Source organism: Artemia franciscana, chromosome 5 (genome assembly GCF_032884065.1).
Source record: "Artemia franciscana chromosome 5, ASM3288406v1, whole genome shotgun sequence".
NCBI classification, from domain to species: domain Eukaryota; kingdom Metazoa; phylum Arthropoda; class Branchiopoda; order Anostraca; family Artemiidae; genus Artemia; species Artemia franciscana.
This window is the reverse complement of record NC_088867.1, coordinates 40382338-40397748: the sequence shown is the minus strand read 5'-3', so window position 1 is coordinate 40397748 and position 15411 is coordinate 40382338. Positions and strand designations below refer to the sequence as shown.

Sequence of the window (15411 nt, the reverse complement as noted above, 5' to 3'; positions counted from 1 at the left end):
ACGGCAGTATGGTAACATTCTGCCGTTTTAATTCAGAGACACGAAAAACGTTCAATAGAGGGAGAGTAAATTAAATAATTTCTGAGACCACACTGGCTAATCATGATAAAACATAAAATCATAAAGAGAGGAAGAAAACGAGGACAATAAACAGCCAGTGAAAAATGGGTAACCCTTCACCGTTGCTCAGAAAGGGTCATCCTCTTTTAGTTTTGTATTTTGTTTTAGGGTTTGGTTTTTTATATTTTTATTAGTTTTATTCTGTACTGAGGACGGTCAAGCGTAGGTCTTGACCGAAGTATTTGCACCACTTCTAAATTTGTTCACCGGCTATTTATTGTGTTGCGAGAGCAACACTTTGGTTTTGTCCCGTTTTTTTTTGTTTTTTTTTCCTATGCCGTCTATCTCAGCTTATTCCTGGAAACTGGTAAGGGTCTAACCTGTGCGGTTGTTACGGAAAGTGTGGACCTCAGGCCGGATTGATGAATATGACATTACATTTTGGAAAGCTCCGTAGAACTCTTGCCTGGGGCCAAAAAGGATGGTTTTTGCTTGTCCTCGAGCCAGAGCCTATGGTGTGCAAAGTGAAGTGGAGTTGTATAGCCTATGTCAGAAAGGAGTATCTGAAGTTGTGCAGCCAAGCTTTTGTTTCATCAAATCATGCTTCTGCTTTCGAGTAAAAAGCTCCGTTCTAGCAGGCAGGCAAGCAGGCAGGCACCAATTTCAAATTGAAGATGGACTAAATCTATAAGTGTTAAATATATGCGGCAGTTCCCCGGCCCCACAGCCAAAATATCTTCTTTGAGTGATAAATAGAAAAATTTACAGAAACAAAAAAGTGCTATTTTCCCATGGGTATGAAAGTGCTGCCATCTATTGTTTCTACCCATTTCTGTTCGTGATTTCAGCTGACTTTACCATTCTTTTTTTTCTACTTGGGATTGCAATAAAGAAATGGTATCAGATATGCCTCTTAAACATTAAAAGTTCTCTCATTGCTAATGAAATTAGAGCTTATCCTTTGCTCCTTCTTAAGTGGTGGTGTTAGAAAGTTCGCCTCCAGCAAAAAAGTCAACTTTTGAACTAAGACAGATAGAATTTTTTTTTCAACGGCAATCGATTGACCTTGATGAGCTGATCAAAGTATAAATCATCCATTTTTTGGTACAAAAATTCCTTCATGAGATACATCAGTTTGAAAGTTTCAAGGGGTTGACAACTTCAGTGGTAAGGTACACACTTAAACCAAAAATAGGCCGATACTAATTGTGAGATATGCTGGGGACTTTCAAGCAACAGTCGACTATTAGCTTATAATCATCTTTGGCAATGAGGGGTTTGCAACTTTTGCTGATTGGTGTACCTATTATCTGTTTCTGGTGTAATTGATGGTAAGAACAACTTGGTTCCTGATTGTAAGACATGTAGGGGAGTTGTAAGTAATAATCAGCTGTTACGCTACAATGATCTTCAGCGACGAGGGGTTTGCAACTTTTGCTAGTTGGTGTACCCAATATTTGTTTCCGGTAAACTTGATGTATATCACGGGAGAGGGACTTGTAAGTAAGAATCGGTTGCTAGAGGAGGCTCATGAAGGGCTACAAATTTGTGCAAATTGGTACACATCTATGGTCTTTTGATCCTGAAAAGTTACAGATAGCTTTATAATACAAAGATTATATAAGATAATGTTCCAAGTTTCCATCGGTCACGATGTCTACGATTGAAAAGGATAAAGTTCAACTGGCTGCAAACTCAATTTAATCCCTTCTTCCGATATTCTTTTGCTGTTGTTTTTTCAAAGCTGAAGAATTTGATCATGTGATTACTGATTGTGTTCTGCTTTGAACATGCCGTTTTGAATGATTTGATAGTTTTGACAACTTCAGCATTTAACCGATAGCGAAGAAACAAAACCAAAGTGTTGCTCTCGCAACACTTTAATCGGCAAATTGGTACACATCCATGGTCTTTTGATCCTGAAAAGTTACAGATAGCTTTATAATACCAAGATTATATAAGATAATGTTCCAAGTTTCCATCGGTCACGATGTCTACGATTGAAAAGGATAAAGTTCAACTGGCTGCAAACTCAATTTAGTCCCTTCTTCCGATATTCTTTTGCTGTTGTTTTTTCAACGCTGAAGAATTTGATCATGTGATTACTGATTGTGTTCTGCTTTGAATATGTCGTTGTGAATGCTTTGATAGTTTTGACAACTTCAGCATTTAACCGATAGCGAAGAAACAAAACCAAAGTGTTGCTCTCGCAACACTTTAATCGGCGAAGCCGGACAAAGGTTGCCGCAACACTTCACGTTGCCCAGGCAACGTAGGTCTAGTTGTCCTCGTTTTCTTCCTTTCTTCGCGATTTTATGTTTCAAGAGGGAGAGTTAAAATTGGAACTCAAGTTAATATAAAAATTATAAATATATAATATAATCAAACAGTTCGTGGTAACGTGGTAACTGTAGTAAGGAGCGACCCGGCTCAATAGTAAACGAAACTTTAAAAAACGGAATTTTGATGCTAAAAGATATATCAAAAGAATCGGATTTTTATGCTGATTTTAAATATATAAGTTTCATCAAATTTAGTCGTTGTCATCAAAAGTTACGAGCCTGAGAAAATTTGCCTTATTTTAGAAAATAGGGGGTAACACCCCCTAAAAGTCATAGGATCTTAACGAAAATTGCACCATCGCATTCAGCGTATCAGAGAACCCTATAGAAAAAATTTCAAGGTCCAATCTACAAAAATGTGGAATTTCGAATTTTTTGCCAGAAGACAAACACAAATGCCTGTTTACTTGTTTTTTTGTTTGTTTTTTTTTTCCCAGGGGTCATCGTATCGACCAAGTGGTCCTAGAGTGTTGCAAGAGGGCTCATTCTAACGGGAATAAAAAGTTCTAGTGCCCTTTTTAAGTGACCAAAAAAATTGGAGGGCACCTAGGCCCCCTCCCACGCTCATTTGTTTTCTCAAAGTCAACGGATCAAAATCTTGAAATAGCCATTTTGTTCCGCATAGTCGAAAACCATAATAACTTTGTCTTTGGGGATGACTTACCCCCCACAATCCCTGGGGGAGGGGCTGCAAGTTACAAACTTTGACCAATGTTTACATACAGTAATAGTTACTGGGAAGTGTACCGACGTTATCAGGGGGATTTTTTTTTGGTTTGGGTGTGGGGTTCAGGGGAGGGGGCTATATGGGAGGATCTTTCCTTGGAGGAATATTTCATGGGGGAAGAGAAATTCAATGAAAAGGGCACAGGACTTTCTAGCATTACTATAAAAAAAAAACAATGAAAATATAAACATGAAAAAGTTTTTTCAATTGAAAGTAAGGAGAAGCATTAAAACTTAAAACGAACAGAGATTATTACGTATATGAGGGGTTCTAAAAATACTTTAGCATAAAGAGCGAGATATTTAGGAGGAGATAAATACTTCGCTCTTTATGCTAAAAATTTTTAAGTAATTTCAACTATTTATTCTACGGCCTTTCTGATTCAGGGGTCATTCTTAAAGAATTGGGACAAAACAAGATTTAGTGTGAAGAGCAAGGGATTAACGAGGGGACTAACCCTCTCATATATATAATCAAAAATATAAGAATATAAAAGTTTATTACGTAAGTTAATTCTTAAGTTACGTATTTTTTTTTTACTAATAAAAACGTTCGTTAAAAATTAAAAGATCTAGTTGCCTTTTTAAGTAACCGAAAAATTTGAGGGCAACTAGGCCTCCTTCCCCACCCCTTATTTCTCAAAATCGTCTGATCAAAACTAAGAGAAAGCCATTTAGCCAAAAAAAGAATTAATATGCAAATTTCATTTTAATAATTTATGTACGGAGAGCCAAAATCAGACATGCATTAATTCAAAAACTTTCAAAAATTGAATAAAAAAAAACAAGTTTTTTGAAATGAAAGTAAGGAGCGACATTAAAACTTAAAACGAACAGAAATTACTCCGTATATGAAAGGGGCTTTTCCTCCTCGACACCCCGCTCCTTGCGCTAAAGTTTGATTCTTTCTCGCAACTCTACTTTTTAAAACAGTAAAAAACTTTAGCGTAAGGAGCGGGGTGTCGAGGGGAAAAGCCCCTTTCATATACGGAGTAATTTCTGTTCGTTTTAAGTTTTAATGTCGCTCGTTACTTGCAGTTAAAAAAACTTGTTTTTTTATTTAATTTCCGAACGTTTTTGAATTAATGCATGTTTTGATTTTGGCTCACCGCACATGAATAATTGAAACGAAATTTGCATGTTATTTTTTTTTTTGCTAAATGGCTTCTTCATAGTTTTGATCGGATGATTTTGATAATAAAAGGGGGACGGGGAAGAGGCCTAGTTGCCCTCCGATTTCTGGGTACTTAAAAATGCAACTAGATTATTTTATTTTTTATACGAACGTTTTTGTTAGTAATAAACATACGTACCTTACGAATTAACTTACGTAACGAACTTCTATATTTCTGTTTTTATTACGTATATGACGTATATTACGTATTTGCCGCGTCGTCAATACGTCGCTCTTTACACTAAAGCTTGAATTTTATCCCAAATCTTTAAGAATGACCCCTGAATGACAAAGGCCGTAGAATAAATGGTTAAAACTAAAAATACTTTAGCGTAAAGAGCAAGGTATTGTGAGGGAGACGAACCCCCTTATATACGTTATATTTTATGAACGTTTTAAGTTTTAATGCTACTCATTACTTCCAGGTGATTTTTTTTTATTTATTTTCTCATTGTTTTTTTTTATTTATTTTTTTTTTAACAATGCTAGAAAACCCTGTGCCCCCTTCATGGAAATTCTCTTCTCTCATGATAAACCCCAACGCGAAAAAGTTCCCCTGAAAACGCCTGTACACTTCATAATAATCATTACTATATGTAAACAATAGTCAAAGTTATTAACTTCCAGGCTATCCCCCGGAGACTGTGGGGGATTAAGTCGTCCCCAAAGACATAGTTATTAGGTTTTCGACTAAACTGAACAGAATGGCTATCTAAAAATTTTGATACGGTGATTTTGGGGAAAAAATGGATGTGTGGGATGTGGTGAATAAAAAATAGGATGTGTGTGGGAGGGGGCCTAGGTGTCCTCCAATTTTTTTGGTCATTTAAAAAGGGCACTAGAACTTTTAATTTCCGTTAGACACACAACATTCTAGGACCACTGAGTCAACACAATCACCCCTAGGAGCTTGAAACTTTTACAGTAGGGTTCTCTGATACGATGAATCTGATGGTGTGATTTTTTTTAGGATTCTATGACTTTTAGGGGGTGTTTCCCCGTATTTTCTAAAATAAGGCAAATTTTGTCAAGCTCGTAATTTTTTATGGGTAAGACCAAACTTGATGAAATTTATATGTTTAAAATCAGGATCAAAATGTTATTCTTTTGACGTAGCTATTGGTATCCAAGTTTTGTTTTTTAGAGTTTCGGTTACTATTGAACCGGGTCGCTTCTTACTACAGTTCGTTACCACGAACTGTTTGATAACAGTATTTGTTTGTTTAAGACTGTATTGATGGAATGCTTTTTAGTAAGTATGAATTTTTTTATGGTGGGGGTGAATAAATAATTAAATGACCTCTAATTATCGCCTCTCAGGGTGTGATTAGAAAAGAATATTTTATAAAATTGTCTGTTATAAGCTTTGTGGGCCTGATTAGGAATTTTCTTGGAAATTGGCTTACAAGTTTTTTTCGAGTGAATCAAATGCACAACCGTGAAACATTCTGTTCTTCTTTAAGTACTATTTGAGTTTTTGAGTATCTTATTGGAGTATTTTAACAGTAGGTACTTTTATAAAGTGATACTATAGTATTGGCGGTACCAGTTTCCATGGAGAGCAGAGATCAGGTCGTAAAAATAAGTAAAAATAATCACTTTTATAACGTGGTGCTATAGTACTGGCGGTACCAGTTTCCATGGAGAGCAGAGATCATGTCACAAAAATAAGAAAAAATAAATTATAAATAAAAAAATAAAAATACAAAGCATAAAAATGTATTATAATCTAGTCAGAGTGAGAGGCTCGTTGCTTTCAAGTCAATCATATGCACAACCGTGAAACATTCTCTTCTTTCTTAGATACTATTTGAGCATCTTGTTTAGGTATTTTAACATCGGGTACTTTAATCAACAACTATTTTATGTTTAAAAGATTATCAAAAAAGGGTGAGATGTATTCAGCCAAAAGCTAATGCAGAAAACATAACGTGATGCTTTACATGCTACAGAAACCCGGAGGCCGGAGATTAGCCAATAGAATTTTAGAGACTCACAAGAGATTATGGGCGTTTTCTTTTTTCTGCCGAAAGGAAAGTGACTATTTATCATTATAGAAATTCCTTGCAATCAATAGATTTGATTAAAAAACCGTGGTTAGTTTTTGAGATGGAGGGGGAGCGTGTGTAGCTGTGTTGGCTTTAGGTGGCTTGGTGATGCGATGAACTGTTAGTAGTAGTGTTTAGTTTTTATGTGAAGCATTTTTTACCGGGGGGGGGGGGACTTTGCATTTTGGGGAAGGGGGTAAATTATTTCATACCATTTCCCAAATAAAGCGTTACGATTTTTGCTAATATTTGTAGAATGGCTTACCATTTCATTGGCAGAATAGCCAGGACGACTCTTAACTTCCCGGGCTTCTGCAGTTAATTCAACACCACAAGCTGTGCAATTGAAATGGTAAGGGTGGTAAGGTTCTCCGCGGAACTTCAGTGGCTGATCATCAATCAAAGAACTAAAAAGAGAAAGAAATTACAGTTGCATATACGGGATCAATCTCATTAAGGAATTAAGGAATTATTATCCCAATATTTCCACTAGACTAATCCCATTTATCTAGGGAGAAATCTATTATACGTTATGGAAAACAAAAACATTGATGATCAGTGGCTGATCATCAATCAAAGAACTAAAAAGAGAAAGAAATTACAGTTGCATATACGGGATCAATCTCATTAAGGAATTAAGGAATTATTATCCCAATATTTCCACTGGACTAATCCCATTTATCCTAGGGAGAAATCTATTATACGTTATGGAAAACAAAAACCAAAGAAAATGTGCCAAAATTTGCGTCAATGCAATAAAATATTTCCCAAAAAAACTGAGAAAGCTAAATAAAAAGAGTAACAACTTTCAATGCAAGAAATTAATGACTTGTCTAATTAAGATTTATTCCAACCACTCCGTGCAGATTAATTTACTCCAAATTGGACATAATATTTTGGATGAGGTGGGTCAAATTAAAAAAGAAAATAGACGAACAACAGAATATTACGTGGGAAACAAAATAAATATTAAGAATTTTAAGGTGGAGTGGGAAAAGGACAAAGGGTTTAAGTTCCCCTTCCATCCACGTATCCGTGCGTAAGTGCCTGACTCCAACTATTGGTTCTGTTTCAAAATGTATTTTGGGAATTTTTTTTTATAGAATTCATGGAGAATTGTCACTATCAGATCATGATTTTTCTTTTACATAGCCGTGTGTAAAAAGAAGCTAAAAAAAAACTCACTCCAGAGTTTTTTATCTGCTACAAAAATGAGTCTGTCGATCACCATAATTTCTATAAACTTTCGTGACACTGTAAAAAGAGCATTATCAAAAGCTTCTGATTTCAAGACGAGAGAAGAGAAAATGGTACATTTTTGAAAAACAGAAAAAAGATCTAAGTGTCACAAGAACCAAATTAAAAACTGAAGACAAACGGAACCTATTATCCGTCTCTTTTAGCGTTTGGCTTGGGGAATCTCGGGTTGACACGTTGGAGTAGAGGTCTTGAATTTTTATTTATCTAAAGAAAATCGTTTATATAAAGTTTTTTTTATTACTAAATTTGCAGCCCCAGATATATTTAAATATCTGATTTGCTGCTAGACTTTTATCGAGGTTTTAAGTGACTGCTGAACCTTCTTTTAAGGAGTCAACAAAGAAACTTTTAAAGATAAATTCCCAAGAAAGATCATTCAAGATGGAAGTGCAACGTCGAGTGAAAATACTCATTTCTCAGCGTGCCAACCGTAGAACCGAGCTCTGTGCCTTCGTGTCTGGCTGGTCGCTTGGACAATGGGGGGGGGGCACATACGAGAGAGAGCTCTAAAGAAGGAGATGAATTTATGTGCTTGTAGGAATCTGCCTTCGATATAACATCAAGCCTCTCAGTAACAGACCGGAGAGTCGGAGGAAACGACTGAACCTGTTATATAAGCCCTATTTTGGATCTTTTGGAGTAGTGCAAATAACGTTTTCGGAGCACCAGAATACAACAAGCATCCATACTCAGCTATGGGTCTGATGCAAGACTTGTAAAGTGGGTTGATCATGCCTAGTGGTAGAAGATTTTTGCAGCAAATGGCGGTTCTCAGATTCCTTGCCCAGAACATTCTCACCTGGTCGAGATCGGTTTTCCAAGAGAGATCTATGGACACACTGATTTCGAGAAGATGAAGCTTGAGGCGATTTTCTTTATAGATTCGTTCGTGAAGAGGATCGATTAAAAAAAAAAAACCTTCAAAAATTTCCACAACAAAAAATATTTCCAAAATTTCCACTTTTCGATAAAAAAAAAAAAAAAATGTCAGCAGGGGTAGGGAGGCCAGAATTGCAAAATTTATTAGGTCAATACAAATTAAATATAATTAGGTACATAGATATAAAGTTTTATAATTAGGTATTAGGTTTTATAATTAGATATTAGGGTAAATAGGTATTATTAGGTAAATATAAAATTAGGAATTAGGTCTATAAAAAAATAGAGGTAAGCCTATCTTTTACGAAGGTAATATAAATTTGAAAGACGTCACAAAGCCACAACCAGTGGCATAATTTCGTCGAATCCTGGGGGGGGGGGTTGAGGTTGGAGCCAATTTTCCCAAATCAAGTGAAAATAACAGTGAAAAGTAAAAAACAAGTAATATATTACCATAAAGACAAAGATGTACTAACGAAATCTGACCTATTTCTCTAGATACTTGAATTATGCAGGCTTATCTTAATTTTGACAAGATCTTTTTGCAGAAAGTAAAATTTCAGCTGAGGGGGGGGGACTTGTGTCTGGAGGAAGCACTTACTCCCTCCCCCTGCTGCCCCATAGTAAATTAAACCCCTGGCTGTAATTTATTGATTCCCAAAAGCAAAGAAGAGCTAATTCTACTAAGTTGTTTGATGTTATGTCTATTCAGCTAGTTTTTTGGTGATTTTTTATCTACCTTTCCTTTTTCAAATTTTGTACCACAGCAAGGAGGTATCCAGGGTGGGTGGGGGGTTGTCGCCCCCCCCCCCCCAGAAAAAACGCCTACTAGAAACGGAACAAAAATGCTTATAGACAAATTTTTCCTTCGTTTTTCAATTTTTTTGTAAACCCTCTTCAACAAATAACCTCCCCCCTCCCAAGCGAAAATCCTGGATATGTCCTTGCAACCACAGTCATCGAAAACTGCAAAACTGCTTATGGAGGTCTTTTTCATTGAAAAAATAATTTCTTATTCTTCCTAATTGGTATGATATATATAGTTGCGTAAATTTCCACTTAACCAATTGAAATAACCAGGTTTTATTTTACTGGTACTTAAAATCCTAAAGGGTCTCTACAGCAAAATAATAATAAACGAAAGAAGAAAGGTCTACATGAGTGTAAGAGAGGAAAGAAAATGGTCAGCTAAACTTTTCTTTTACTTCTACTATTACTAACAACGACTAGCTACACTACCACGCCACCTAAGGACAACACAGCTACGCACACTCCTCCTCGGTTCCAGTCTACTCAAGTCCTCCCTATTTACACTCTCCCAAGAAGTTTCTATTTCCCTTAAACCTTTTCCCATGGCATCCTCTCACCCCATTTGGGAATGTGGCGTATTTAGCAGAGAGACCCAAGGGGTCCAGCCCTCCCCGAAATTCCCAAGGTTTATTTAAGAGTTGAGTATCTTGCTCTCAACACTCCCTTTTGAATTTTTGTTTTATACTCGGATGGAAGTTTTGCACAGCAATAAAAATCTCTTCTATAGGCCTGTATATCTCCTCTAGGCCTGTATATCCTCTATATCTGTCTAGGCCTAGATCCTACATTTTAAAGATCTCTCTCACATCCATGGCCGAGCTTTGTCACTCCCTTGGCCATTCTATAAAATAAAGAGCAACACTGAAAATTAAATCAAACAGAATTACTCCGTATACGAGGAAAGCGGGCTGCCCTTTCCTCAACTACTACTACTACTACTAACAATTAACTACAGCACTAAGCCGCCTGAGACAAAGACAGCTACGCACACTCCTCCTCCATCCCAATATATTCAAAGCCTCCCTCTTTCCCCCCAGGAACTTTCCATTTCCCCTAAATCTTTCCTTACGACTTCCTCCCATCCCAACCGAGGACGACCTACTTTCGTATAGCCCTAGACGTTTGCCCGACAAGGATAATCTTTGGAAATATGTCATCCTTCATCCACAGAACGTGGCTTAGGCACCTAAATCTTTCGCTCACTATAGTTCTAGAAAGCACGATTGAATGACTTTTTTCATACCGCTTACTGTTTGAGATACGGTCAGTCAATCAGGTATCTAAAATAATCCGTAGGCAAAGTATATAAACTGACAGAACATAACAGGACCGAAAATATACAGGTCCCCATCCTGTTCAGGTCATTAGCCGGATTTCTATGCATGCAAGTTCTTATCCCACTTTTCATAAAAAAAAAAAAAAAAAATTGAATTCGAACAAACGAAAACTCGTAATGAAAAATGGAGGCATGAATTGCTCCTGCTTAATGGAAAGGATAAATCAATTTTTATTCAATTTCTTTGGACGATTTATTTATTGGACTTCAGTGGTGTCGTTTGGGAGGGGCAAGAAGGGGGGGGGCAGATGCCCCCCAATAATTTGGAGTAAAAACTGTTATATAGCCCGAGCCCCTTGAATCTCCGAATATAGACACCTCTTGCCCCCCCCAATAAAATACTGGAGCTACATCCCTTTGGAATTACTATCATGTCGTTGGTGGTCACCAAATATACAGATAGGCTATATATTCATTAGATTTTTTGTTTTTCCTGTTGTCTGAAGTCTGCAAACGAAAGACATGTTATATATATATATATATATATATATATATATATATATATATATATATATATATATATATATATATAATTATAATTTAAACCTTTTTATTTTAATTTAATACAATAATATATTAATAGCATTGAGTATATTTGTAATGCTTTTTCGTAATTAACAATTATAGTCTAATTTAATCATAATTTACTAATTAACAAGTACAAAATTAACAAGTAGTTATATATATACATATATATATATATATATATATATATATATATATATATATATATATATATATATATATATATATATATATATATATATATATATATATATATATATATATATATATATATATATATATATATATATATAAAACCACCAATTAAAAAAAAAAAAAAAAAAACAAAAAAAAAAAAAAAAAAAAAACAAGATCTATTGAATATAGCCCCAATTATCTTTGAACTTTCTATTTCCTATTGACTTTTTAATTCTTATGGAGATTTACAAGTCGCGTTGAATGGGGTGGCTATACATATATACTGAGGCGTAACTTTAGCATCTTTATGGGGGGAAGGGCAAGAGGGGTCTATATCCGGAGAGTCAAGGGACATGGGCTATATAACAATTTTTTCTCCAGATTATTGGGCGGTAACTGCCCCACTTGCCCCCCCCCCCCCGAAAACAACGTCCCTGCATATATAAATATGTAATTTACTGTTTGAGTGTCATGAAATTTTATAGACTTATTCAATTGAATATAACTTACTGGCATTTATGACATATATGTTTCCCCATTGAGGCGGCTTTGACTCTTGCATTGCACTCATGGCAAAGAGAGCGGTTTTGGTTCTTAATAAATCCCAAATCTGCCAATTCCTTGTCACACATTTCACAGCGGAAGCAATGCGGATGCCAGTTAGCATTCATAGCCTTTATTACACGACCAATTACAAATTCACCTGAAAATGGAATGAATACATATGATATAGGGAAAAAAAAATGAGTAAATGCACAACATTATTAAAGCTGACATGTTCATACACATGGGAGATTTGAACTCATCCCTTCCAAAATTCTAAAAACGTTTACGAAACAGGTCCTAGTTTTTGTTAATTTCTATAATTTCCATGTAAATCGCTTACTCTTTTAGGAATAAACAATAAAACAGGAGGATACTTATTAATTATTAAATTATAATTGAATTATAATTGTTAATTATAAAATAATTACAAATAAACTCAACGCTATTTATCCCCCTTTTTTGGGCACTTGTTAATTCTTCAATACACACTCAAAAATTTTGATCTGTAGATCTATGAAAACCGGTTTTTGGTGAAGAATTTGGACAACGTTAAGTTAGAAAGCAATTCTTACTTATATTATGCAGAATAACTGTAGCTATACATTCTGTATGCAGACCACTATACTTTACCCACCCCACAATTTGCAAATATATAGCCTAAATTATACAAGTGCAATGTATTCTGTCACCCGTCACTTGTCTTTGTGGCTATGAAACCGGTTTTCTCAGATCTTACATTCAAGTAAGACCTCGTGTGTGTGTTCTGAATAATTAATAAGTACCAAAATTATTTATAAATAACACTGATTTATTTGTAATTCTTTTTTTCAAAATCAACAATTTTAATGTCATTTAATTAAAAAATTCAATTATTAACAAGTACCAAAAGATAGGAATAAATAATATTGAGTTTATTTGTAATTCTTTTTTTTATAATCAATAATTTTAATTTTATTTAATTAAAAAAAATTAATTATTAACAAGTACCAAAAGAAAGGGATAAATAACATCGAGTTTATTTGTAACGTTTTCTTTTATAATTAATAATTAGGATTTAATAATTAACAAGTACCAAGAGAAGTGGTTATATTGCATTGAGTTTAATTGTAATGCTTTTTCATTATTAACAATTATGGTTTAATTTAATGATTAACAAGTACCATAAGAAGGAAATAAATAGTATTGAGTTTATTTGTAAGGTTTTTTTTTATAATTGAAAATTATAATTTAATAATTAACAAGTACTAAAAAAGGGATAAATAGTATTGAGTTTATTTGTAATACTTTTTTTATAATTAACAGCTATAATTTAATTTAATTATAATTTAATGATTAACAAGTACCAAAAGAAGGGGATAAATAGTATTGAGTTTATTTGTAATACTTTTTTATAATTAAAAATTATAGTCTAATCACTGTAGCTTCCAATATTCTAATCCTGGTTCACAGACTTGTTTTCCTATTTTTCCGAACTTTTTCAACTAGACCAAATCTAATAAGAATTAATGAATGTTGTAGTACATCAACACTAGAAAGGCATAAATAGCATTGAGTTTATTCGTAATTCTTTTTTTTCATAACCAACAATTAAAATTTATTTAATTAAAACAAAATTAATTATTAACAAGTACCAAAAGAAAGGGACAAATAGCATTGAGTTTATTTGTAAAGCTTTCTTTTATGATTAATAATTAGAATTTAAAAATTAACAAGTACCAAGAGAAAGGGATATATAGCATTGAGTATAATTGTAACGCTTTTTAATAACTAACAATTATAATTTCATTTCATTACAATTTAATGATTAATAAGTACCAAAAGAAGGGAATGAATAGTATTGAGTTTATTTGTAATTCTTTTTTTATAATTAAAAATAGTTTAATTTAATTACAATTTAATTATTAACAAGTACCAAAAGAAGGAGATAAATAGCATTGAGTCTATTTGTAAGGTTTTTTTTTTATAATTCTAATTCTAATTTAATAATTAAGAAGTACCAAAAGAAGGGAATAAATAATATTGAGTTTATTTGTAATGCTTTTTTTATAATTAAAAATCATAGTTTAATCACTGTAGCTTCCAATATTCTAATCTTGGTTCACAGACTTGTTTTCCTATTTTTCCAAACTTTTTCAAATAGACCCAATCTGATAAGAACTAATGAATGTTAGTGCATCAACACTCATATTTTTCATATTCTGCTCGTTACCAATTAAAATTACTCACAATAGAAATTAGTAAAAGCAGAAGTGGAAGAAGTAATAGTAGTAGTAGTAGCAGCAGTTTTAGTGGTAATACTAGCAGCAGCGGTAGTAGTAGTAGTAGCTTTAATAATAGTAGTAGAAGTAGTATAGTAGTAACTTTAATGGGGTATTAAAGCATTAGTTAATAAACCGTTCTAGGTTCATAGTTAATTCCTTTTGAATTTGAAGTACACACGCAAATAATTGGAAATATCACCGGGGACGTACTCTTAGCGTACTCCCGAGCCAACCTAGGCCTATTTTGCCCAAATTAGATTTTGAAAGTAAATATGAAGTGTTCGAGATATACATTTTGCTAATTCTTAAATGTCTACCTTTCATTCTTTAAACTTATCATTTAAAATAAATCATTAAAATAATTAGTTATTCTAAAATAATTTAATATTTTATTATTTAATATTATTAAATAACTATTTTAATAATTTATGAAATAAATCAAACAAATGAATAAGTTAAATGATTTAATAAATCATTTAACTAATATAATATAATGTAATATATATAATATAATCATTTTAATAATGATTTAATAAATCAAGTCCCCAGGTTGAATCTTGCATACATACCGCAGCGATTGCAGCAAGGAGCGAAAAGCATCTGAAAATCGTGCTCGCAATATTTCCTCCCTTCAAACTCATAAAAAATACCATCAGGAAATGGCCGAAAACACTGAGCACATCTGAAAAGAAAAATCTGAAAAGCACATCTGACAAATTTAGGGGGGAAGACCCAGAAAAAAAACATCTGAAAAACTAACATTCAAAAATATAAACCTTCAAAAATGTTCTCCCTAATTTTCTGTATTTCATTCCAATTTCTAAATGAATTACGGTGAAGTTTGTTAATTTCCCCAGAAGTATTAATGATAACAACTGGGTTTATTCATAAAAAATTAGCAAATTACAGCAACGCCCATAGTCTGTAGCTTTTAAGAGACTAAAAACAATACAGCATTAATGTAAAAACTATAATAAAATAAGAGGCTTGACTTGCAAGGCCTCAGACACCCAAACTAAACACACACAAAAATCGAAACCTCAATACAAATATACCCCCCCCTCTCGAAAAAGAAGAGAATAAAACAACTTAAAAAGCTGAGAACTAATGAACTGAGCTGAGAACTAATGAACTAATGAAAGCTGAGAATTAAAAAGCTGAAATAATGGGCTTATTATTCTTAAAAAAGAACCCGTATTTAGAAACAAGAGGTGCATTTGGAATGAGACAAATGGTTACTATTTCAGAGAGATAACAACACGATTTT

At 33.7% G+C, this 15411-nt stretch overlaps 1 protein-coding gene across 3 annotated transcripts in view; it reads right to left on the bottom strand.

Annotated features, from left to right (window-relative positions):
- Positions 1-15411, bottom strand: part of LOC136027400 (LIM and senescent cell antigen-like-containing domain protein 1) — a 55009-nt gene that overhangs the window by 15569 nt on the left and 24029 nt on the right. For all 3 annotated transcript variants that reach the window (XM_065704620.1, XM_065704617.1, XM_065704618.1), the window contains exons 4-6: positions 14714-14826; positions 11848-12040; positions 6616-6757 (exon numbers count right to left, since the gene is read on the bottom strand). In XM_065704620.1, the coding sequence (XP_065560692.1) occupies positions 6616-6757; positions 11848-12040; positions 14714-14826 (448 nt within the window). The remainder of the gene's footprint in view (positions 1-6615; positions 6758-11847; positions 12041-14713; positions 14827-15411) is intronic.